This window comes from Daucus carota, chromosome 1 (genome assembly GCF_001625215.2).
Source record: "Daucus carota subsp. sativus chromosome 1, DH1 v3.0, whole genome shotgun sequence".
In the NCBI taxonomy this organism is placed as follows: Eukaryota; Viridiplantae; Streptophyta; class Magnoliopsida; order Apiales; family Apiaceae; genus Daucus; species Daucus carota.
In genome coordinates, this window is record NC_030381.2 from 49,060,419 (window position 1) to 49,087,151 (window position 26,733).

The 26,733-nt window shown below is 32.2% G+C and overlaps 2 protein-coding genes, 1 long non-coding RNA gene and 1 pseudogene across 14 annotated transcripts; all 4 read right to left on the bottom strand.

Annotated features, from left to right (window-relative positions):
• Positions 1 to 2,001: 2,001 nt before the first annotated feature.
• Positions 2,002 to 6,196, bottom strand: LOC108198325 (uncharacterized). 12 transcript variants are annotated; one of them, XR_010288129.1, is made up of 11 exons: positions 5,898 to 6,193; positions 5,743 to 5,806; positions 5,571 to 5,621; positions 5,348 to 5,426; positions 5,080 to 5,243; positions 4,845 to 4,957; positions 4,665 to 4,755; positions 4,411 to 4,491; positions 3,603 to 3,709; positions 3,054 to 3,157; positions 2,002 to 2,257 (listed from the first exon to the last, which is right to left on the bottom strand). It is a non-coding gene; the product is annotated as an uncharacterized LOC108198325 (long non-coding RNA). The 12 variants fall into 12 exon arrangements; XR_010288128.1 differs by having other exon boundaries at positions 5,348 to 5,621; positions 5,898 to 6,195; XR_010288126.1 differs by having other exon boundaries at positions 5,080 to 5,426; positions 5,898 to 6,194.
• An 8,187-nt stretch (positions 6,197 to 14,383) lies between these two features.
• Positions 14,384 to 18,385, bottom strand: LOC135146749 (G-type lectin S-receptor-like serine/threonine-protein kinase At4g27290; annotated as a pseudogene).
• Positions 16,463 to 17,731, bottom strand: LOC108223904 (G-type lectin S-receptor-like serine/threonine-protein kinase At4g27290). The gene has a single exon (XM_017398369.2). The coding sequence runs from the start codon at positions 17,729 to 17,731 to the stop codon at positions 16,463 to 16,465; it is 1,269 nt and encodes a 422-aa protein (XP_017253858.2).
• Positions 18,386 to 19,784: 1,399 nt separating the features above from the next.
• Positions 19,785 to 21,381, bottom strand: LOC108223909 (xyloglucan O-acetyltransferase 3). Its single transcript, XM_017398382.2, has 2 exons — positions 20,852 to 21,381; positions 19,785 to 20,752 (listed from the first exon to the last, which is right to left on the bottom strand). The coding sequence occupies exons 1-2, from the start codon at positions 21,290 to 21,292 to the stop codon at positions 19,964 to 19,966; spliced, it is 1,230 nt and encodes a 409-aa protein (XP_017253871.1). The 5' UTR covers positions 21,293 to 21,381; the 3' UTR covers positions 19,785 to 19,963.
• Positions 21,382 to 26,733: the final 5,352 nt, after the last annotated feature.

Consider the following 26,733-nt stretch of genomic DNA (forward strand, 5'->3'; position numbering starts at 1 on the left):
ATGTCTAGTAGAATGATGATGATAATAATTAAATATAAAAGTAATCACCAAATGTTGGTACTTTGAGATATGTTACTTTGATATTTGGTACTTCTAATTTCACCGAAATTGAATCTTGCTTATTGATAAAAGATATTGATTGTTTTTGGATATCCATATCATAAAAGATATTATAAAAGATCAAAAGTACTTTGATACTTTCGCATATGATACTTTGACAGTTAGTAATTTTGATATTCCACCAAAATGGAGTTTGGCTTATTAATAAATAACTAGGGAATTATGCCCGCGCTACGCGAGCTCCCTTTACAGAATATTAAAATTTATACATCTTATGTTTTATTATGAAAAAAAAAAGGAGTTTTATGTATATTAATAATATTTTTTGAAAAATATCTGAATCATTCGGAGATACTTATAGCTTACTTTGGAAAATAAATGAATCATGCAAAGATACTTATAGCTTTCTTTTGAAAATTAACAGCAGCATGATTAGTATACATGACTCGTCACATTTACTGTGTGCACCCCGAAAAAAATAGCGCTCTATAAAAAATTTGTCGATAATTTTTATAAAAAAAAATACCATATAATCAAAGTATATCTCTGATCTTATGAACCAACAAAAAGAATGGTTTATATTTTAGTGCAATAAATTAACTTGTCAATTCTATATATTACGAATATCTTAACAAAAAATTGTACAAAACATAGTAGCTTAAATATGAATTGTTTTATAGTATTTTAGTCCCTGCTTACACAATCCTGGCTATGTTACATGCACATCAATTATGCTTGATGGTTAAACGTAAATGGCCTTTAGACAATTCACCCCACTGTGTGATGAAATAAGGTTCACATTTGCCTCATTGATTTTTGTTGTACAGGTCCGGGAGCAACTTACTATACTGAATGCAGAGAGTTTCTTTGTCTTGAACCCCAAGTAAAACTTGGTTGTAGCTAATTCATCACATTCTTCTGTGCATAAGAAAAGCCCAGATAAAGGAGGAGATGAAATGTGCTGCAAATTCACCATATTCTGCTTCATTGCCCCCCCATTGCATCTGGAAATTCAAATTGATTATCAGTAGGCTGCAGATGGGTCATTTGACACTTGTCGTTGCGACTGCAGCATGGAGGGCACATTTGATGGGATAAGTGATTGGTCCAGCTGCATAGGAGGAATAGGCTTCTGAGGCCTATTCGAGTTAATAATTTGCTTTTCATAAGAGTCTAATTTATCCTTGTATCCCATCTGTATATTGCTCTTCGAAATTTGTACGAATGATAGAAAACGCTCAAGCACATTTTTAAAAGATTTAAGCTCCTCAAGTTGTGGGTTGTTCCCTTGCTGTGACTGTGGCTGTTGTAGTAGAAGAGACTCGTGCTGTAGTAAGAAGTAAAAGATACATTTTTTAAGATCATGGTTATATCTAACTCAAAATGTTTGCTTATCAAGAAACTTGATTACATACATAGCTCACTGAAACATTATTAACTTGGAAACCAACTCTTTATGGTAGTATTGAACTCAAATTTTAAATTATAAAATAAGCTCATAGAAATAAATGTCCATTTATAATTATCAGTTTCAAATCTATAACCCCAAAAATAAAAACACATATCAACTTAAAAAATATTAGAAAGATTAATTTTATTATGTATAATTTTCTTTTAAAAAAGTAAAATTTTAATTTTTTCCAAACATGTATTGGTCATTTTAATATTAACTTCCCGAACTTATAATCAATTCATACCCAATTTTTTAAAAATGATATTAACATATGAACTCATATATAAAAAAAAATTATACCTGACAACTGTCTACATCAAAACTTTATCCGCTCAAAAAATAAACACGAAAATCATATCACACAAAATTATTTTGGGAAGAATAATTATATCAAGTTCTTGTTAAATTTTTACTACGTATAAAAAAACATATTTGTTAATGTTATTCCCCAAAATTAATATAAATTAGTTTCTAGTTAGTTATCCATATTAACTCCTAAATAAATTAAATAGAGACGAAATATCAATTAGACACATCTAAAAAGGTCTTTACATAAGGCACAACTTAAAAAGAGGAGCCTAATAATTGTCCAAAAAAGCTAAAGCAAAACACTTCTCTCCCCTTGCATGCATTCAAACAGCCGCGCTGCAGTAGAAGGGGCGGCAGATTTGTCCGAGGAAGAAAACGCCGATATGGAGTCCAGGCCTGAGATCACGACAAAAGGTAGTCTGTACACTATATTCCCTGTAATGCGTATAACAACCAAGAAATAGTTACTTGTGTTTCAAAGGGGGATTAAACTCTGAACTGATTAAAATTACTTGAAGACTATACATGTGCTCCATCACCAACAATTGTGTAATGTATGAAAGATTAAATCATATGCCAAATTCTGATTTTGCATAGCATGCAGAAAAATAATAAACTTAAGTACGTGTGTAAGTCTCTTCCAGCGAAATTGGTAAACTTATGCATAGAATGCCTCATTAGTCTGTTTTAAGAAAAATACAATCATGATCATAGATTGTATGAATTTCAAATTATTAGTAAAATAATATATGATGTGCATTTTATGATAATCCAAAATTAAGTGAAAACTACCCTTGAAACAACCACTGACTTCTCGGAATGGTTTATATGCAAACAGATTTTGACAGGGATATATGCTCTGAACACCTCACTACGCAACAACTTATAATTAACACTATAAAAAATAAGGGCTTTTATTAGAAACTGAGAAAAAATTCTTTTATTTAGGAAATTTAGTATGGTGAGATTCTTTTTTTCTTTTTAGTGAGGTGATCACCAAATTCCAAAACGGTGTACTAAGCAAACAACACATGGAATTAATCTCAAAAGAAAGAATCCAATATCCACCATCTTTTTATCTCTTTTTAAGGTATATTATAAATTAGCAGTTCTAACACTTTTAAGACGTCATTGTTCAGCCAACTTTGGTCGTGAAAGTAGAGTGCGGAGAGCTCAAATTTTATGTGAAAGATGTCAATTTAATTAAATCTTAATGATTTGCTAAACTAACCTCTTTGATTTCGTTCCACATGTCCTTTGTTGCGATGCACGAAGAGTTTCCAGATATTATAAAGACAGGGCAGTCAGAGATATGTACATCTTCCGTCTCTTCAACTGCAATTACAAAAGTTACTGGTGGTAGTCTATTTGCAGCTTCGAATCAGTTAGGAAAGAGATGTTCTCTAAGAAAGTATGTAACCATGATTGGGGATATAGTACTGACTTATGTATAGGACTACTAAGGTGACTGTATAAATAATATGTTACCCTGTAATGGAACAATACATGTAGCCATGAAAGCTCACAAAAATGCTATAAGCCTGGAGGAGACTAAAATTATTTAACCTTTGACATATAATGAAAATTGTCTTTAGCGCAGGTGCTTATATATAAGTTGGCTTTAAACTCTTTGTGATTTTTGTACTATTTTGTAGATGATGAAGAGACTCATTGTTCTTTCCTAGGATTTTTATTAGTTACACACCTACTGAATTGATGTTAGAATAGAAACTCATGGCTGTAAAAATATACAGAGCTGCAATATGAAAATTAATGATACCTGGGTGATAATGAACAAAACTCATTCCCAATTTGAATATCTTGCATCTTTTTGTAGCTTCTAGTCTTTAGTCTTTAGTAGGTACACATATATATAGGTGGGATTTCCTGTAAACAAAACACATAAAACAAAATTCACTGGAATTTCAAGTCTAGCATTATGTCCCAAAATAGTCTATCACTATTATATCACTAAATACAAATGTATTAAAGCTTAACACCACTTTTGCCAAAGTCTGTTAATAGGTCATTCTTTGTTGCACTGAAGTAAATTCTGATACTAAAAATCCACAATCTTTATTTGCAACCTCAACTCTACGGTATAATATCCCTAAGGAATATATAGTAGCATTAATTTCATGAAAATTATCAGCCACTTTTTTTTTAATCGTGTAGGGAGCTTAAACTTCCGATACTTATTTATTTTAACAGGAAGTTCTTCACTAAAGTGTTTATTTATTTTAACATAAGATTTATTAACCTCACATCAGAAAAGATTACATCTTCCCACTGTTTAGCTATTACGTTCTTAAACATTTTATTACTATTGCCATATCACTAAATAAAGATGCATTAAAGCGTAACACCGCTAAAAAAAGATAATATCAAGAAAATGTTAATAGTTACTACTCTTCTCTGGAAAAATGTGTATAGAAAACACCAACACATGCATAATATAAATCTACATATATCAATATTATACTATATACTGAGATTATCAAATATTAGATTTTAAATCAATAGGCAGCAAACAGTTGCGAAATAATGTTAAAACTTTAAAATAAAATAGCTTTCAATCAGAGGAATACCACCACTTTTTTGTGTATTCTTTTATGATTCTGGCTACCACCATACCATCGCGGCCAGGGTGACAAACTTCGATCCGATTTCTGAAAGAAGAAACTGTAAAATATAAGCTACACACTGAAATTGGACGGTTGATACTTGAAAATTTTATGTCTTATAAATAAACTCTAAAAGTTATTCAAGAGATGACCTAGAAGGAATAACCATTTTTTGTGTAATAAAGGCAATATTGCAAAATTTTTATAAAAGCAATCACCTCAAGTTGCTAGCCAGATTATTGTGCTTATGCACTGGCAACAGAAGCAACCAATCGCGGAGCACCTGTACACCTTAGACAATTCTGGCCACTATCAATAAAGTTTGAAGAAGTCTATTATCGTTAATGTTTGAATAAGTCTGCGATGAGATGCAAGATTGTAGGATCAAAATGACAAACCTTCCGAGAAAATCTGTGATGAGATGCAAGATTGTAGGATCAAAAATGTACTTGCTTTTCTATTCGAGTAAGGGTTGTTTCTAATGTGTGCACAACGCAGGACTATAGAGAATCTGGAAAAAAAAAAGATATAACAGTGAAACAGGACAATTGTTATCTAAGTATGTAAAAGAATAAGAAGATACAAACAGAAGATATAATGCTATAATCCATCATAAAATTTGTAACACTTTACCATTTAGGAAAAAATTATTTTCCGTCCACTTCTGGTCAGTAAGAAACAATTCGAAAGAAATCTCAATCACCAATCCAAGGATTATGATGTTAGTTGTGTTTAAAAAGGAAGGTTTCTAACTTGGTCCCTCCATTTTTTCTTCCCTGTTTATAGACTATGCATCGCTACAACATCCAAAGAAATCAAGATTATAAAGAATCATTATGATAAGAAGCTAGGTCTTAGATATATTAAAATAAATAAACAAATCATAAAGAGAAGAAAAAACCTGAAGGGAATCGACATGATACAACTATTTTCTTCCACGAATTGTAGCTATTGATTTAGTTCAAAACTATATATACATCCTTATGAAACAATGTAAAATAATATCAAGTGATATTAATTATAGATGAAAATGAATATCTACATACAGAACTCAAATTGAGAGCAGAAGAGAAAAATTTAAAGTAAAATAAATGACTGAATTTAAAATACAGACAAACCAATACCCTTATCTGACGACGAAGGAGAGTGGACACTTAGTGACACTGGCTTTTGACCTGAACATATATTTAAAAAAATGAAAAAGGTTGAGCAGGTGAAGTACTACACAATCATATCTACTTAACACCTAAGATGAGACTTGGAATGAAAAAGTATAAAAGTGTGAGAATATCTTACAAAATCAAACAAACCCACATAGAATCACAAATCAAACACCTTATATGCATCAATCAAAAACTATCTGCAAGAAGTCAAATTCTCTTGAACCATATTGTAGCATTCAACACATCACAACATTGCAAGATGGATAATATGGGTGTGGAAAAACTTACCATCTTTTATCGAAGGGAGAGACGGCATCTGAGAGTAATTCGTTTCCGACCTTTAAATCAAACTTGATGAAACACGAAGATAATACACACCGGCGACACGGTTATGATTTTTGATATCACAGGTTGAAGCCCGTATGAATCCAAGAGGATGCCACATAATCCAAGAGGTTAATCCACATGATTGGAAATTTGAATTCAGAGGAAGAGAATTGAACGGCATAAATTAAGGAACAAACTGTGCTGGGCAGATGGGTTAACGGGTCTCGGGTGGATGGAGCAGGCAAATAAAACGGGCAAAATTAGGATTATTTTTGGGGCCTTCACTAGCATGCATTAAGAATATATGGATATTTATTGATTTTGGATATCTATATCAAAAAAGATGTTATAAGAGTATCTCCAACCATTAAAACTCCTTAGCTAAAAGATGAGTTGGCCTACTAAAAATACAAAATTTTAGCTAATAGCTTGAAAAACTCAACTTCAACCATACTCAGCTGTTGTCTATAATTTTAGTCATCCTCCTGTGAATGACTAAATTTATCGAACCTCTACAGATCTGAAAGAAATCTGTAGGAAGATTGCACATCATACATTACTATATTGAACTGATATATTCTATTTTAACAATCTAAAATATTAATAACATACTATTTTTAAATTATAACCAACCAATATAGCCAATACCATTGAAACAAAATGTCTTACAGGTTCAGCAAATTTTACGTAATGTCTTACAAGTCCCATTTAGCAAACGATCATAGCCAACGTCGTTGGAGATGCTTGAAAACCCTTAGCTAAATGGTGAGTTGGCATTCTAAAAATAAAAAATTTTAACCAACAGCTCGAAAAACTCGTACTCCAACCATACCCGGCTGTTGTCTATAATTTTAGCCAACCTCCTCTGGATGGCTAAATTTGTCGAACCTCTACATGTCTGTAAGAAATCTGTAGGAGGATTGCACATCATTTATTACCATATTGAACTGATATATTCTATTTTAACAATCTAAAATATTAATAACATATACTATTTTTAAATTATAGCTAACCAATATAGCGAATACCATTGAAGTAAAATGTCTTACAATTTCAGCAAATTTTACATAATGTTTTACATGTCCCATTTAAACTAGCCAAAACCGTTGGAGATATTCTAAGAGATCAAATTTTAGTAATTTGGAATATGGTACTTTGATAATTGATACTTCTGATATTCCACGAAATGGGGTCTTGCTTATTAATAAAAGATATTGATTGATTTTGGATATCCATATCATAAAAGATATTATAAAAAATAAATTTCGGAGTCTTGCTTATTAATAAAAGATATCGATTGATTTTGGATGTCCATATCATAAAAAGAATTAAAAAGACTAAAATTTGGTACTTTGGTATTTGGTACCCTAAACTCTATCGAAATAAAGTTTTGCTTATTAATAGAAGATATTGATTGATTTTGGGTATCCATATAATAAAAGACATTGTATTACTTATTAATATAATAAAAGACATTGTATAAAACATTGTATTACTTATTAATAGTGATTGATTTTGGATATTCATATGAATAAAAGATATTATAGTTTTTGTTAATGTGACATGTCATTTAACTGAAGAGATAAATTTGGAGACAATTACCTTATCTAAGATCTAAATTTAATAAAAATTATAACCGAATATCTTATCTCCAAGTCTCTATTGAATTACATAAAATATAGAAAATAGAATCCAGAACAGTGTAGATAATCACAATAAATGACATTTTCACCTATAAAATAAGTTATTGAGAGTTGAAGCAATTTCATCAACTCACAATATATAATTTTTCTCGAAGCAACAAACATCTCGCAAACATGAAGGCACCATCAGTTCAAGCCACTTTTTGCCTCATCCTTCTCATTTTTGCATTCGGTAATTTGATTCATGTCTTTATAAATTATATTAAGTATTATATATACATATATATACATGTATTTTGGTTATTTATATATTTATCGTATACAACTAACATTTGCTATGAATTTGGTGGATCTCTGACAGGGATAATGATCATGGGAGGTGAAGCTAGGAATGTTGTTTGGGTGCCCTGTACTTCGGACAGTGAATGCCAATATCATTGCTCAACTCCTGTGTATCATTGCATCAATAGCCGTTGCGTTTGTAGTAACAATTGATTATTAGCAAACGACTTCAATAAAATTTTATTTATCTATTTGATGTTTTTCGACCACAGAGTTACAAATATAATTTTATGTGATGTCTCCCTAATATAAATTTATACTGCTAGTAGCTTTCGAATTCAAAAATATCACATTTGCTTTTGAATTTATTTATCATTCCTCATTTAGTAATAATACTACTCAAGAATACGCTATTCCTCAAATGGACACCTCGTCATCTAATTCATAATAACAAAATATCATGATGGCAGAAATTAGTAATAATAACTGATCGATTTACTAACCGATTTAGGATTTGTGGAAGACTTATCAGAGATTTTTTGATAAATCAGGATTCGTGTACCTAATCTCAAATCCATACTCGTTTCGAAACGTGTCGTGTACTTTTCGTTTACATTTGATATAAATATAATAATAAAATTTAATGAAAGGACATTTACAAAATACATTTTTTATGTATTATATTGTGAAATATATATTAAATCGGTATATTTGTATATAATTGGATACAAATTTGTACATGTATAGATATATATATATAGGCACTTGCTCAAATAAGAACTTTATTAAAATGAGAACCGTGAGAACTTTTTTAATTTATCAAAATCTCATTCATTTGAAGGACCCCGCCAGGGGCACCTTCACAAAAAATTATATCATTAAGGTCTCCACCTAGCTAGCCGGAAAAATAAATAAATAAATAAAAATAAATCACTGATGACGTGGCAGTGGACTTTTTTTTTGATTTTTTTTTTTGACTAGCTAGGGAGAGACTAGTTTTATATACATTTTTTATATTGGGTACCCACTAGTTTGATGTTTAGATTAGTCAAAATATGATAAATTAAGGAAGTTCTCACGGTTCTCATTTTAAGAAGTTCTCACTGGAGTAACCCTGTATATATATATATATATAGGGTGAGGTTCAAATTAGAACCAATATTAAAATTAGAACTTAGGACCACACACATCCATCAGATGAATTTGAATTCAATGGTCATGATCTGCCTTACTATATAAATATAAATTACAATTTAATGCTATTTAAGATACCTGACTTTATATGTAAATCATTACTACAAATCATAATAATCATTAACTACTACTTAATCATCATAATAATCAGTTAATATATATGCACTTTGTTATAAATGCAAATCAAACTTACAACATGTGATTCTCAATCAGTTTTAATAATATAATATTACAAAATACGATATTCTGTTGCAGTACATGTAAATATTACAAAAAATGAGATTCTGCTGCAATACATATATGTGATTCTCAATCAATTTTAATAATATAATATTACAAAATACGATATTCAGTTGCAGTACATGTAAATATTACAGAAAATGAGATTCTGCTGCAGTACATATATAGCTCACATAATATTACAAAACACGAGATTCTGCGGCAGTACATATCTAGCTCATATAATATTACAAAACACGAGATTCTACTGTAGTACATATCTAGCTCATATAATATTACACAACACGAGATTCTGATGCAGTACATATCTAGCTCATATAATATTAAAAAACATGAAATTCTGTTGCAGTACATATAAGCAATAATAAAATATCAAAACAAACACACTCCAGTTCTTCGTATTTTGGAGTTCTGTTGAATCACACTACGGAGATATTTGAATTAAATATTAAATGTATTTTTATTGTTAAAATGATCAAATATAAATTAAGAATGTGCATTGATTGAGACATGTATATTTAAATATGTACTATATTAAAACACATTCATACATTAATTAATTTCACACATTCAAATTACTTTCATTTAATGATTATTAAATATGGTTCTAAGGTTCTAAGTTTAAGCGGTTCTATCTGGAACCTGACCCTATATATATATATAGGGGTTTGTTCGAATACAAACCAACTTTATCATAAAAACCTAAAAACCAATTTCAAAACTAAACAAATATCCCCCAAACTCTTAAAAACTAACAATATCACCCCCCCTAGCTTTGCCATCAACTTCCCCAAACTTACACTTTCCACCCCGCCACGTCACCACGCCACGTCAGCGCAGGGGGTCCCCCACTGCTGACGTGGCACTGCCACGTCAGCACTGGGTCACACCCACTGCTGACGTGGCAGTGCCACGTCATCTGCCACGTCAGCAGTGGGCTGACCCAGTGCTGACGTGGCAGCTGATGTGGCAGTGCCACGTCAGCAGGTGCTGACGTGGCAGATGATGTCAGCAGTGGACCCCCCCTGAAAATTAAAAAAAAATAAAAAATAAAAAGATTGGAGTGCTCATAGTAAAAATGGGAGTGGAAATAGTGGTTTTTAGGTTTGTATGAGAGTGTGGTTTGTAGTGGAATAAGCCCATATATATATATATATATATATATATATATATATATATATATATATATATATATATATGTATATATATATATATATACACATGAATATATATTTATTTTTAAAAATAATATTTATATCGTGTTCATTACTGAATATTGAAAACCGAACTCAAACTTTTCGTGTCGTGTACCAAATCATCTGGTCTAGCATACATAGATCCCATCATTATTAGTGTGGGTGAAATCAATTATATATTGCCAACTAAATTTGGAGAAAAAATGTGTGAACCTTTTAAAGTACATAACGTTTTTCATATTTTATTTGGAATTGTTCATGTAAGGATTTCACTTATATCTTTAAGTACAAAATTAATAATATTGTTTTCGATCAAATAAAAATCCAATATTTCAATATATTTTCGAAAAATATATATTTTAAGAGTTTTAACACTTCTCGTAACTCAGAAGTTATTTCTGTGTATAAATTAAAATAATAGTAATGAGCAAAAATTTATATAAAGAAAGGTTATCTATTTAAAACTTATACAATAGACAAGAAAATATTGAAGGATAATTTGGTGTTATAATATCCAAAAAAGCATAGTTAAAAAAGAGAAACTTTTTGAATATTGCATAACGAATACTCACTCCGTCTCATTCAATTGTATAAGTTTTTTTTTATTATTTGGCACGTATTTTAGGACTCTTATAAAATATAATTCTATAATTTATTTTTAAAATTTTCTTTTGTTGTATAAAAATACAAATGCTATATTTTTATACAGAAAAGAAAAATCTTAAATATAAATTGCACAACTATATGAAGAATTAAATTATGTGGCACGTCTCCGTCACGCGATGTATACTATCGGTTGGACGGAAGGAGCATATTATAATTATATAATATCGTGTATGTATATAACAAATGTGTAACAAGAAAAAAATTATGTGGATATATAATAGGTAACTAAATGAAACAAGACAAAGTATAACCCAAGGTTATCTCCTCCTCGACATGATCTCGTTTCTCAGTGCATGTGCGCCTCGATGGCCTGACATTTTTGTGGTAAAATGAATTGCTGTGATGTTACACTAGATTACCATTCTCAGTTCCCTTGAAACCGAGCATCAAATTATCTCCCATATTGTACGATGTAGAAGAAGATCAAAATAGAAAAAAAAAATCTTGATATCATCTAATTGCTCTATCATATTAAAAATATTTAATTAAGAACTCCAGTACAATTTTATTCAACCAAAATTTTACTACATTATATTATTATATTCGTACCATTCACGGAAGAAAATTTCGAGTTCGAATTAATTAAATTTTGCTTATTAATAAAAATATTAATTAGTTTCGGATATCCATATCATAAAAGATATTATAATCTTTGTTAATGTGTCATATGTGACACGTGCATCTAAAAAAAAGAGATAAGTTTAAATACAATCGTCTTATCTACGATATGATTTTAATATTTGAATATCTTATCTCCAAATCTTTAAAGATAATCACAATATTATATGACATTTTCACCTATAAAACAAGTTATTCAGAGCTAAGCTATTTTATCAACTCACAATTGAATACATATATAATTTATCTCGAAGCAACAAACATCTTGCAAACATGAATGCACCATCTGTTCAAGCCACTTTTTGCCTCATCCTCCTTATTTTTGCATTCGGTAATTTAATCCGTCCTTTATAATTATATCAAGTATTATATATACATGTATTTTGATTTTTATATACTTATCGGCTACAACTAACATTTGTAAACTGACAGGGATAATGATCATGGGAGGTGAAGCTAGGCATGTTGTTTGGTGGCCCTGTACTTCAGACAGTGATTGTCAAGGCCCTTGCTCAACTCCTGTGTATCATTGCATCAATGGTCGTTGCGTTTGTAATTGATTATTACCAAAAGACTTCAATAAAACTAGATCTTATTTATCAATTTGTTGCTTTTCAATCACAGAGCTAAAAAGTAGTAATTTTATGTGATGTCCCCCTGATATAAATTCATAGTGCTAGTAGCTTTCGAGGGCTAAATAAAATATTATTACATTTGGTTTTGACTTTCTTTATCATTCCTCATTTTAAATTAATATTACTCGAGAAATACACTACTTCTCGTATATAATTGATGTACAACAATGTCTTATTATCTCTTTGGAAAGGATTGAATCAGCACGTTTTCGTGTAATTCATATTTACAAAATACACATGTTAAAGATAACAATGCAAGAGGAAAGTTCGTGGTCCCAGAAATGGACAAGTAAAATATTTTAATTAGGATTGTCCATATTGTCAAGGAACCAGTTACTCTAAAACCTCAAGGTGTTAGAGAATGATCCTTTCCAGGATCTTATATTCTAACATTCCCCCTCACTCGAGAGCCCATTTATGGGTCGAAGAGTGGATCACGGACGCTCATCTTTGGAGCATTAATTTGCCATTCGTGCCACGATAAATTGTGAGAATATTGGGGGTGGTAGGGATCGAACCCAACCTGAGTCCTCTGCCAACCTGGCTCTGATACCATGTCAAGGAACCAGTTACTCTAAAATCTCAAGGTATTAGAGAATGGTCATTTCCAGGATCTTATATTCTAACATATATGCCAGGGTCCATTTATAGTTATAAGTACAAAATGAATAATAGATTTTGTGTTTCAGAAATGACAATCGCTATTTAAGAATGTTTTCGAAAAATATTTTAAGAGCTTTCACACTTCTCGCAACGTAAATGTTACTTTTTAAATATAAGAAATAATAGTAATGAGCAAAAAGTTATATAAAGAAAATCTGGTGATATTCAATTAGGATTTTAAGTTATACTTTAAAATTTGATGGTATTCAATTGAGATTGTTTAAAATCCATTAAAATCTGATGATATTCAAATGAGGATGGATTTTTTAAATTTCATAAATGATGGATTTTGTGACATTTTTCGGTGTACTTTAAATTTTTTGAAATCTCATCAAAATCAATATGATTTTGAAGTATTGTTCTTAAATCCTAAAAAATCTATATTGACTCTGCGACATTTTATCAAAAATCCGCACAAAATCAAAATCAAATATAATCCATTAAAATTTATAGACTAATGGGCCGTTTGGCTGGGCTTAAAGGAAGTGACTTATTGCTTAAAGTAAAGAAATTGATTATAAGTGATAAGTTGGTTTGGACTTATAAGTTATCATAAGTGTTTGGATACCGTGACTTATAAGTTTTTAAGTGTTTAGATAACTTAATTTATAAATTTGTATAGTTTCGTATTTTTGTAATATAGTTATTTGATATTTACGAAATAAATTGAGAAAAGTTGACGAAAATATTAATAATTGTGTTTAAAAATTTATATAAGTATTAATATTAAAATTTAGTATATTTGAGTATTTCATAAAATTTATATAAATATTAATATATAAAATTAGTATATTTGAGTATTTCATCAAATTGAAGAAAAAAGTTTAAATAAAAAAATCTTTATATTCGGTCACCTCTCACTTTGGATGTAGATAACATGAAGTAGACAGGAACAAAAAAATAAACAAAGGCAGTAGAAAGTAAAGAGTAGGAAGGTGCAATTGAAATAAGCTTAAACTGGGTCTTGAAAAAAGCCAGGATCTCAAGCTTTTTTCCCGGACTTCTTTCACATTTTTTAAGTGCATGGAATCATTTGCCAAACAGTTGGGGAAAAAGAGGAAGTGAGCTTCTGGACACCCAGTAGTCATAGACATTTTTTTCATCAGAGATTATATATGTTCTGCGGGCTAAACATTGCAAAATATATATTATTATACAAAACATATTCAATATTTATATTCCCATGTCTCCAATAAAATAGTTGTCTCCATGTAACCTGCATATAAATTTCTCTTATGGAATCAGGAAAACAGAAATTGCTCTGCTTTTAGAGTATACACCTGTTAATTACGTACTACTTGACGCTAATATGTCCAAGAAGGTATATGATTGAAGTGCTGGAGTTCAAACTCCTGTATGATACAAAAATAATCGTACACCAAAGCTGGATTTTGCATTGGGCTCATCGACTATCACATAGCAAATTCAGACCCCAGGGGTTTTGCACACCAAGACTCTCGAGAAATCACTGGAAGCACTTGATAATTCTGTTATCTAGGAACCATAGTTGTGACACTAACATTGTTCGATGAAGGTGATGAAGAGGCTCCTTCATGCAGTTTTGTCTCGGAGAAAAATCCAGGTTCTTTAGGCTGAGAAAGGGAATTTTCACTAGTTAGCATTAGTACCACAGTTGCCATTGTTGGCCTATCTGCTGGATTTTGTTGCACACATATATAACAACCCTATTTGGATGGCTCGAAACACTTCAGACTTGTGTTCATGGCTTGACTGTGCAATAACCTCATCTACTAGATCCAACATTTTGCCATCTGTATAAGTTCTCCATGCCTAAACAAATTTTCATAACAAAATTATAAAACATGCTATGTATAACAATAAACTTTGTTATATTATGGGCAAGGCGCTTACATGTCCAAGAAGGTTAAGATTGTAACGAGAATGAGAATAATTATTTATTAGCTCCCCGCTTACTATTTCTAACAGCAATACCCCGAAGCTATAGACATCAGATTTCACCGAAAATAGGCCATTAATTGCATATTCCGGGGACATGTAACCACTGCAAGAACATATCAAAAGTGTATCAAATACTGGGTAATGTGAACATCATCATTTAAAGAATAATAGAGTTTCTTACTATGTTCCAACTACTCTGGTTGTGTTTGATCCAGTTTTAGTTTCTCCGCATATTCTTGCGGTGCCAAAGTCTGAAATTTTTGAGTTCATGTTATGATCAAGGAGAATATTGCTGGCTTTGAGATCCCTATGAATGACCCGGAGCCTAGAATCCTGATGAAGATAAAGAACTCCCCTTGCAATGCCATTTATGATGTTATAGCGCATCTGCCAGTCAAGTCCTTTGCTATAATTTTTATCTGTTCATATGGTCACTCAAGTTAGGACACTATTTAAAGAGACAAATTTGATGAACATATAGTTGACCATCTGACAAGATCGAAGGAGAGGATAAATATACCAAAAATGAACGAGTCTAAGCTTTTATTAGGCATGTATTCGTACACCAACATTCTTTCTCCTTCCTGCACAGAACAGCCAAGAAGCTTCACTAGGTTTCGGTGCTGAAGTTGAGCAATGCATGAAACTTCATTTTTAAACTCTTGCAAGCCCTGCTTCGAATGCTTTGACAACCTCTTTACAGCTATTTCTTTCCCATCATCAAGCACCCCCTAAAGTAATTAATTTGGCATTGTCATGTTGTAGAATGGAATATATATACTGCAGACCATGAATGACAATAGCACACCAAATAACCATGAATGACACAAAGAACTCTTACAATACTGCACATATGCATTCTGATGATTTATTTACATGAGGAGTGGCCTTAAGCCACGCTCTGCAAGCTAAGATCACTCAGTAGTGTGGTAATTACCTTATAAACAGACCCAAAGCCACCTTCACCTAGCTTAAAGTTTGTAGCAAAGCCATTGGTGGCTTTAGCTAAGGTTCTGAAGTCAAAAAAAGGCATTTCTAAGTCTTGATCACCATTCACATAATCCCCTTCATTTTTAGAATACAGCCTTGCTATCCCTGCAGTTTCTACATTTGAAGGCTTATGGTAAGACTAAGAACATAATTGCGGGGAAAGATATTGGACTTGCTAGATCAATAGAATACCTTTCGTGTTCTTGTTTTTCTTACTGATTACCCACAGGCATAAGCCAAGCATTGTCGTTATGATCATCATAAGTGGGATGGTTATGAACCATACTTTAGATCTCCCTTTTTTAACTGCAGATTTAGCTGGAAATATAATGTAAATACACTATTTATAACAAGGAAACTAGAAATCAGTATGACCACCGTATGTGCTAGTTAATCCATGGCTTCAACTCTGCAATAGCAGTACTAAATCTAGTAATAAATGAAGACAATTTGAGTTTACCTAAATCTGAAGCAGCCATTCAAATGTAAAGATCTTGCCCATCTTCTTTATGCTCTCTCATATCAATAAGCTCATTAAACCATAACAAGCATCCTCTTCCGCCACCTCTGATATCTGTACTTGCATAAGCTGTACACGAGCAATTCTTCAAGCATACCCTCTTACAGTCATCAAGACTCATATTCTTATCAAACCAAGAACGCTGAGTATATGGTAATATCAACCCCGAATGCTTCACAAATCCGTCTCCTTCAGCGCAGCTCAGTTTTACTTTCCTTACACACCCCCTTAACCAATTGGCTGTTTCCCATTCTTTTTCAGATTTTGGTTCAAATCCATCCAAGCACGCGCATGCAGGTGAACTGTTTATGTCACAACTGCCATAAGCTCCACACAATGCATAACGATCACATTCGTCCCTCTGAGCAGTAAAATAAAGTTGCCAACTTTCAGATTTTTCAGTCCATGTCCATGTTTGAATATTACCAAGTGAATCCAATATCCTTCTCATAGCAACTGAACTGTTAACAACTTCATAATGATAATACAATTCCTTATTATTAGAAATAAAATCATACTTATAAATTAGATCTGGTTTCGAGTTAGGTGTGCCAGAAAAATGAACACCATTCCAAGGCCCAGGACGAAAATCTAAAGCAGAGCCTTTCCTCAGGATCAGCTGTGGAAATCCACTACGATTGATATGATATGTATATTCACCTGGAGATGGATCATCCTCACTTATCCAAGAACTAAGGTACCTTTCAATCCCAGTTTCCAAATTCCACCCCAGTTTATAACCCGGTAAAAGAGTATTTCCAGGTGTATCAAAACTCTGCCACAAGTAATTCTCAGTGCCATTGTCATTTTCATCTCTAATAACAAGATTCCCAGAATCTAACAGCTGCACCACAGGATTATTCACAGATGTCGAGTAGTTTGATGACCAAACTACATCAGAACCATTAAGAATAATAAGGCTTCCCTTGCTGTCAAGTTTCAAGATTCCAGATGTGGTACTAAGAGGAGATTCTCTATTGGCAATCCAAACAATTGCCTTTTTCATAGTTTTCTTGTACCATATACCAACATACCGATTTGTGGACCTTCCAGGACTAATGAAACCGAGCTCAAAATGACCACCATCTGAAACAATTATGCTCCCATCTATAAGAGTCTGGTTGGCTCTTAAATTGTCTAATGCTGATATAGAGTTTAGTGAAAGAAAAAAGAATAACATGCAGCACAAGAAAGTAAAAAAATTACTTACAGAACTGCTGCCTTCCATTAAGTCCTTTTTTTTCTTTTTTGAGTTTACTTGAACCAGTTGAAGGATAAGATGGATTGTTTAGCTTTCATAGACATAACTGAAGAGGAAGATAAATTGGTTGTTAGAAAGTTTCTAAGGGAACTCATATTTCTGAAAATGAATGATTGGTTTCACTACAAAAATGCAAGACCCAGGAGATTTTTTCAAAATGGTCCGCAAATGAGTGTGACAAATTTTGATTGGTTTCATACCAAGTAGTATTGAGTGTACACTAGTTTGAACAGCACTTGTCTAAATTTCCGCACACCTTTCCAATTTTTCATCACTTGTAACTTCTATCTTGCTTAGAAATTTCAAAGTCCTCCCTGCACACTTTCGCAATTTCGCCTTCAATCTCCATCTACATTTTTCAAAGTCGCCCCTTGTAAAGGAGGTGTTGAATATAAGTACCTACTTTTCTAAATAATATATTAAAACAATCATCATTGAATAGGTTATACTAACAAAAAACATTATCAAAGTCTTCTATATGGCTTGAGGAAATTGAAATAAGCAAATTACAGTTGAAGTGATGCTCTAGCTTCCATTTTCATTAGTGCAATCAACCAGTCATTCCAAACACCAACAGGACCTGGCAAGCACCAAACTACACAATCATTTATACCCTTTGTCCACTGGTTACCGGCAGTATAATTCTGGATGTCCATCAGGCCGCATTAGAGCAAGTCCAACAATGTCCTAAATTGAAGTCCTAAGTTAAAATATAAGGCAATTGGATGAAATGTGTGCTCCAACAATGTCCTAGTGGTGCCTTAAACCACTAGGACATCCAACAAGCCTCATTTTTGAGGCACTTCTAAACATGTCCTAAACCAATTTTGTCATTAAAATATTAACTTCCCACCATTTCAATGCATCTCTCTCCTCCTACTTTTTCACTTCCCTCCAATTTTAATTCAAACAAATTATTAGTTTAATAATAAGACACAATTATAAGGCATGTTGTTGGAGTTCATGTATCAAAAAGATGTCCTAAATTACTAGGACACTATTTTTTATTATATTTATAGGGCATTTGCTAGGACACTGTTGGACTTGCTCTTAGCATTGCCATCGAGTCCAGAACTTGTGATGTTACATTTTTACAGGTCTCCACTATTGTTTTAACTACGAAATCTAACCCACATGTTTTAGAAAGAAGGGTCATTCTACCTCAACATCATATTTCTCCACAATCTGCATCATAAAAAATTTTGACTTACTCATATTTAGTTACTATTTTCTCGTACTTCTTTACAATTTTTCATTTCATTTTCTCCTCATTTTATTCCATCAAAGTGAACGCAATCTTAGTGTTGGTGAAGGAGCAGAGCATGTGCATGTGGATTTTTACTAACGTTCGAGTACATCTGAGCAGCAAGTACGGGGATCAACACATTTGCAGGCCATGTGAGCAGTTAATCCAATAGTTTAGTGGTTTAATTAGGGTTTAGGTCCGGCGATTACTTGATTAGTAGTGACTATATTGACTTGTTACTCTGATTTAACAAGCCGTGTCAACTTATTAAATAATGGAGTATACTTGCACTGTTGCACGTCGCACCAGTTGAAATGGAATTGAGATTAGAAGACTCCGGAAGCTTGTCTGGGATGTGAAGTGGTCAAATTCAGATTTGATTGATACTCTGCCATCATTAGTTTCAAATTCTATACGCATGTTCACTAATCACATTTCCATGAAAGATATAGGAGTATTTCTAAACCATGTACACTCTTCCGTCCCAAAATAAGTGAAACTTTGACTTTCCGATATGTATTTTAAGACATAAAAGAAATTACGTCCACACTCACTGATAGTTAGTGTCAAATTAGAAAAAATTCAGCATATTGGAGGCACTGCAGGATATCGAAGTAATAAAAACAGTTGCAGAACTGCAGCCTTCCATTGAGCCTGTTATATTTTCTTAATTTGACTTACTTGAACCCATTGAAGTATAAGATGGATATTTTAGATCTTATAGAAACACCAGAACAAGAAGATAAAATGATATTGAGAAAGATTTGAAGGGAACTCATATAGATATATTTCTGAAAATGAATGATTTACTACTTATACAAAAATGCAAGGCCTCAAAGATTTTTTCAAATTGGAGAATAGAAGACAAATAACTAATTTGTGTTTTCAAAAATAGTAGAAACAATAAAGAATCAAATGCTTCTTTCTGTCTACAGAAGATTGAAATAAGCAAATTAGAGGTGAAGCGATGCTCTAGCTTCCATTTTCATCAGTGCGATCAACCAGTCATTCCAAACATCAATAGGACCTGGCAAACACCAATGTAGACAATCATTTATACCCTTATTCCACTGATTGCCCCAGTGTGATCCCGGATGTCCATCAGGCCGCAGAAGCATTGCCGTTGTGACGTCTAGAGCCCTGAACTTTTTATCAGCACTACTATATGAGACTTTCTTTTGAGCTTTTTCAATCTCTGCTTTCTGAGCATTTCTCAGTTCCCATTCAAAACCTCCAAAGTCAATCTCTGTATTACTTACTGGACTTGTTTTGTTACAGTATCCTCCACCGTTCCAAGCTCCATTTTCAAAATGAGTTGGAGAGAATGTTCGTAGTATTGTCATCAAGCTATGACAGTTTTCACAACTATGGATAAACTCAAGCGCGGATCTGATGGCCTTTCCTATTGCAAAACCAAGACCCAAATTTGTGACATTTGGTTCACTACAATGAACACATCCTATTAGATGCCCTTTCTCGTATAGGTAATTCTTTCTGAAAAACCAATGAGCAGAAGAGATTACTGTGTAGTCTGTGCTGGGAAGTCTCTCAGCCCATTTTTCGTCGACCTTATCAAGATGAATGTTAAAAGAACCAGATGAAGAACCATTTATCATTATCTCCTCACTCTTCACTAGGAATATGGATCTGATAAAAGTGATGGTGAAATTGTTTGAGCTGAAATAGAGTGTCCAGTTGCCAGCTTCATCATCTTCTTTTTCAACTTCAGTTGGTACTTCTTCCTGTAAGAAAATGAATGTGATAAATTTATCTTCTGCCAAAAAGTGATCACTAAATTTCTAAATGTCATTGCGCTTAGCTCTCAGGCCAGTGATGATTACCTCTGACAAGATGCAGAGAAGAGACTCCATTTGGTTACGCGCAACAGAATCGCCAATAAACATCATTGTTCTATTCCTCGCAATCTCAAAGAATTTGGTGGCAATGAACCTTGGCAGTTCACATGCATGAGGTTTCCATCTCCAATTTACAAACTCAGTGTCTTTCCTTCCATGCATGAAACAGTTCTTCCACTCCGGAATCCATGCACAACTTGTACTGCTGTACAAGGACTCGTTTTGGCCTGTCCGAATCCACTCTCCTTGAAAAATATCACACTCTTCTTCACTCTCCAGAGGGATCTGCAGGTCCATATATCGATAGCCCTGATTTGATGTGAAACTGTTTGGTAAATAAACTGCGAGAAAACTAATAATGCCAAGTGAGATTAAGAAGCTTGTAAACAGTATTCCCACACTCTTTCCTCTCTTCACTGCCTCCATACTTGTGAAATATAAATCTTGCTAAGTCTCCATTTTTGTTAATAAACTTGCAGGAACATTAGAGTAAGTTTCCTCAACTCTGCATGTGCATGTATCAAATCCCAAGTAAATTTACATATAAGTATAGAGGTTGGAGTACTTCTATTCAGGCCATGTGATCAGGACTACTCGAATAAGCTAGTTGAACAATTTAGTGCTTTAATTATGTCGGTTAGGCGATTAATTAACTAGGAGGAAGTATTATAAAATCTGTTGGAAATTTTGGAGGTCACTAGCACCATTAGAAACGGAGACTAACTAGGCAAGTGGTGAACTTGCATTGATTGTTATTTTGCCATCATTTAATTTTGCATGAACCCATGAATTTGTCCTATTTGATTCTATTTCATTTTATGGGGGTTAAATTGTACAAAATTTTCCAGTTAATAAAGAATTTTATATCTCAATCTGCTTAAATATCTTATTTAACTTTTTAGAATGTGAGCTTATTTCATTTACTTAAATTAACTTGTGGCATGCATGTATTATTAATTATTTATTTTAATATATATATATATATATATATATAATTTTAATAAATATACTGTAATAAAATTATAATATTTATTCAAATAAAATAAATATAATAATATATTTTGTTTATAAATATTATTAAGGAAATTCATAATATAAACAAATTAATATTATATTGTATTATATTATATATTAATATAAATATATTTAAAGAATTTTGTGTATCATACGAATTATTAAAATAAATTTATGTTTTCACTAATATCCAAAAAAAATATAAAGCAAATGACAAATTAAGTACTCTATACTATCTATACTGTAATAAACCATGGTTATAATTTGTAGTACAAAATTGTAGTTATATTTTTTGTTTGATACTATCCTCTAAAACTACAAATCTACGAGATGTGGAGGACATGTGGAGCTCTATTATTTTTACATTGTTTGATAATTGCAGATATCAAAAACACTCATGCAATACATTGTCATATAATACTTTATAAAAAAGATTATAATAATGTTAAAAATAAAATTATAAATATCCAATTTAGAATATCTTTTTAATAAGAAATTTCATATAACTGTTATATTTTAATACAAACACAAACCGTTACGTAACTATTTCTAAATCTAATTCGTTACGACAAATATCTTTTTTCATGAAGATATACGAAATATGAAAAATCTAATTTAAAATTAATTGAATAATAAATTATCACATATTAATAACAGAATAATATTTATAAATAGATAATAAAATTGTAAAAACTAAAATTTCGTGAGAAAATATAATCAATTGGTTAATATAATTTAATTAAACTTCAATTCATTAATAATAAAATACTAATAAATTGATGTTAAAATTTAGATAATAAATTACGAACTATATACGAGCCCGGCTAAAGGCTAGTATGGATAAAAAGGTGAAGAGGGCTACGGTGAAAAGAGCTCTTTTTAGTAATAGAAGTGATAGTTTATATAGATATAGATAAAAGAATATAATACAATTAATATAAATATGAAATAAATTAAGCTATATGTAATTTAATAATCTATGATATTCACATTCACTTTTAAATATTAAATCATTTAGATAAGATGAACATTTATAAATTTTTTGCAAGAAGTAAATATACGATTTTGATTAGGATTTGTAAGTCAATGGCTCATTGTAGGCTACTTTTTACCGTTGTTCCCCCTATCTTTATTTTCTTTTTAGAAAAACAGATTATAGTTAAATAGACATGGTTTTACTTAAACTATATTTGTGTGTTAGAGACTTAGAGTGCTAGACAATTGATTTTACATTAAGGTACACTGACAACTGTTTTCGTCGGTCCTCGCTTTTCCGTATTTTTCGTAAGGTGTATTTTCGTGATTTAAACAATATATGCATCCTTTATTTTATTTTTTTTGATAAAATATATATGCATCCTTTTGTTTTCTTTTGGTACGGTTTTCTAGAGCAGACAGAAAATCTATACGAATTGGAATAGAACTCTTTCTACTCTATATGACTCTTCTTTTCTTGCAATCGTGAAACACAATAATTCTAACTCTCTTCCCTTCGTTTCTCTATCTTCGAGGTACGAGAATTCTTTGAATATCTTTCTCATTGTTCTGTTGTTTACTTGTTTTTATATCAAGAACTTTTTCTGTCACTTGTATAATAATTTTGTGTTATTTGTTGGTTAAGTTTTATTGTTTTCTGGAACATGCAGACCTGTTAGAGTACCTTGTTGATCATGTTTTTTGTTATAATGTTATCTGAATATTCATACTATTCTAATTCTGATTATATTTATTTGTGATGAAAAGTAGAGCAATTTTAATTATGTATTATGATGATAATGATCAGTTAATCATTGATCAGTGTGTAATTACTTTCAGCCTCTGCTATAATACATGCATTGTAGTATGGAGTTGTGTGTGCTACATGTGGAGCTACAAATTATGCTAATAAGCACCAGAATTCGAGATTAGAAACCCAATGAAGAAACTCTTATAGTGATAATGTTGTGGTTGTCTTTGTTTGTACTTTTTATACTGATGTTGTAGTAATATCAGGGGTAATGTTTTGTGTATGTCTGGACCTTCCTTAAATCCTACCGATGCGGGATTCGTGTTGGGTATGACCTTTTTGTAATGGATTTAATTATGTTATAACAAAGTTTACAGTTACTAAGAAGGAATGGAGATACAATTTAAGTGCAGGAACTTGTATTGTATATATATAGTTTACTACTTATGATGATTCTTCATTACTATATACTGGCTTAACAACTTACTTTTGGAGTGAGTTTGTTTTCTGTCTAAAGGCTTTTTAAGTAATGCTGAAGCTGAATTTTTTATTGTTCTCTGGTTTCTCTAGAGGCGTGGCTGCTTGAGTAAGAATGGATTTTGGAAAGATAGGTGAGGAGTTGTTTGGAGACATCTCAGAGAAGTTTGATAGTTTTTGTTCTGAAGTTGATGAAGCCATTAACTGCAAGGTATTAGTATTCCCTTGTTTAAAATTTGCAATCTAGTTTTTTAATCTTGGTGTAATGTTAATTTCATGTTTGATATGACACTAGTGCAAATTTCCTGTTTTATTTTTGTTTTAACTTAACTGTTTTCTTGAATAAATAGCTCAAGTATGTTGAAAACCAGTTATCAGCAGTTGGTGCCCGTATTGAAGAATTCTGGTCAGAGATTGTGCAAGATATTGTCGATCAGAGCCCTGAAGAGTCTGTAGATGTTGAAGAAGTAGAAGTTACTAAAATTTCCGATTCTCAAATGCCAACTGCAATAGTAGATAAAGAAAAGAATAACAGTGATACGTGTTCTATACCCGAAGTAAATACTATGGTACCTGATGACCGTTTGCAAAGAGAATTATCCCTTGAGGAAAATGCAGCTACGGGGATGTATTATAACTCATTTGCAAGCTATAAAGAAAATTGTATTGATGAAGCAAAAATTACTTCCCTAGGATCATGTGAAAGCATATCTCGTTCTTTCATTGAATGGGAAAGAAGTTGGTATGTGGATACATATACTGACGTAGCAAGTGATCAACAAGCTGATGATCCTGTTGCTTTTAGTAAGTTATCTGAAGCTAAACTTTCAGACCAAGGGGTAGAGTCTGATGATCTCCCGTCAATCCTATCATCAGGTATGTATTTATTACCTTTCTCCGCCTAAATAATTCATATGCAAGCTATAAAGAAAATTGTATTGATGAAGCAAAAATTACTTCCCTAGGATCATGTGAAAGCATATCTCGTTCTTTCATTGAATGGGAAATAAGTTGGTATGTGGATACAAATACTGACGTAGCAAGTGATCAACAAGCTGATGATCCTGTTGCTTTTACTAAGTTATCTGAAGCTAAACTTTCAGACCAAGGGGTGGAGTCTGATGATCTCCGGTCACTTCTATCATCAGGTTTTCCGCCTAAATAATAATTCATATAAATAGCTAGAATTATGGTGAAATTTGGAACTCGTAATATAAATGTGCTTGTACTTCTCTGAATATCCAAAACAAGTAGCTCATTCGAGCCATAATGCTTTGAATGCATGCACTTGTTTCGGGCTAGTCCTCGAAATGCTGTATATTAGTATATGGCCAATAGTAACCAGTAGTATAGTTGCATGATAATATTTATGCTTTTGAAATGACAACTTTATGGAACTGATGTATTGATCCAACTATAACTGGTTTCACTACAGGCAGATCAGATGTTAGTGGCACTGAAGATGTTCTGGATCTTGAGGATTATGAGAAAGTGGATGACATTAGTCATCGAGAGGTAAGTACAGTAGGGGCTGATGATTCTTTAGTTCCTGAAGAGTTTGTTTACGCTACTCAATCACAATTTGCTAAGCCAGAGTTGTGGGAATATTATTTTTTGGTTAGTACCAGTTTCTTATCTTCCATTCCGAGCTTGGAGGTAAAATATCAGTCTTGCTATACGACTATTCTCTTCTTCTTTTTTGCCTAGTATATAATGTTGCGAAAAATATCAACGTAATTTAGGGGATCCCCTTTACACATAGTAAGGGTACTGACTGCTCTAGCCCATACACTTAAATTCTGCTCACGAAGTAAACAGAGTAAATTAGACATCCACGACTAAACGGATTAGTATGTAGCGTGAACTTTTGCACTCCCTTGCTGGCTGCTGCAATATATAATGGATTGCCGCAGTACAAAAGATTTTCAGTATTTGCTCTTTTAAGCAATTAAGTGGAAGAAAAGCATAGTAGAAAATGATATAGGGAGGGAACATTTTACTGATAACATATTAATTTCATTGATAAGAAAGGAAATAGTTTCATTTACAGAATTACACAGGTGCATGATTGTATAGCTACCATTCCAAACTTAAGCACACGTTTTATAGTTAGAATACTTCCTTTAAGGGCCTGCCATGAACAACAGGAGTACCATTGGAATTAGACCAGATAACAACAGGGTAGTTTTGCTTAACGGACAACCATAGTTGAGATATATTCAAAGCAATAACCATTTATTGAAGGGTGGCAGCCACCATTAATCATTCATTAACTTGAATGTTTTACTGCTGCATAACTTGAAGATTCTATTCCTGTTATTATATAATTACCACTTTTCGTGTTCAATTATGAACACATATGTCAGAACAATTGTTGGTCTTTTGCCTAATTTTTTCGTCCACTATTTCCAATTTCTATTGGCATCGCTGTGTGGCTCTAGTTAGACAAATGTGGAACATTTAGTTTTGTTTAAAGTCTTTTGTCAGCTTCTTGCTGAACCACTGTTTTGTTTGAATTCACTTCCAGGAAAACAATGGGAGATCAAACTTGAAGTCTGCGGAAATCAAGGAAAATAAGCCCTTGGAAGACGAAGAAAGAGTGAAAAGTTGTGTTCTGACCTCGCCCGGGGCAAATTCAGTGGGGCGGGAT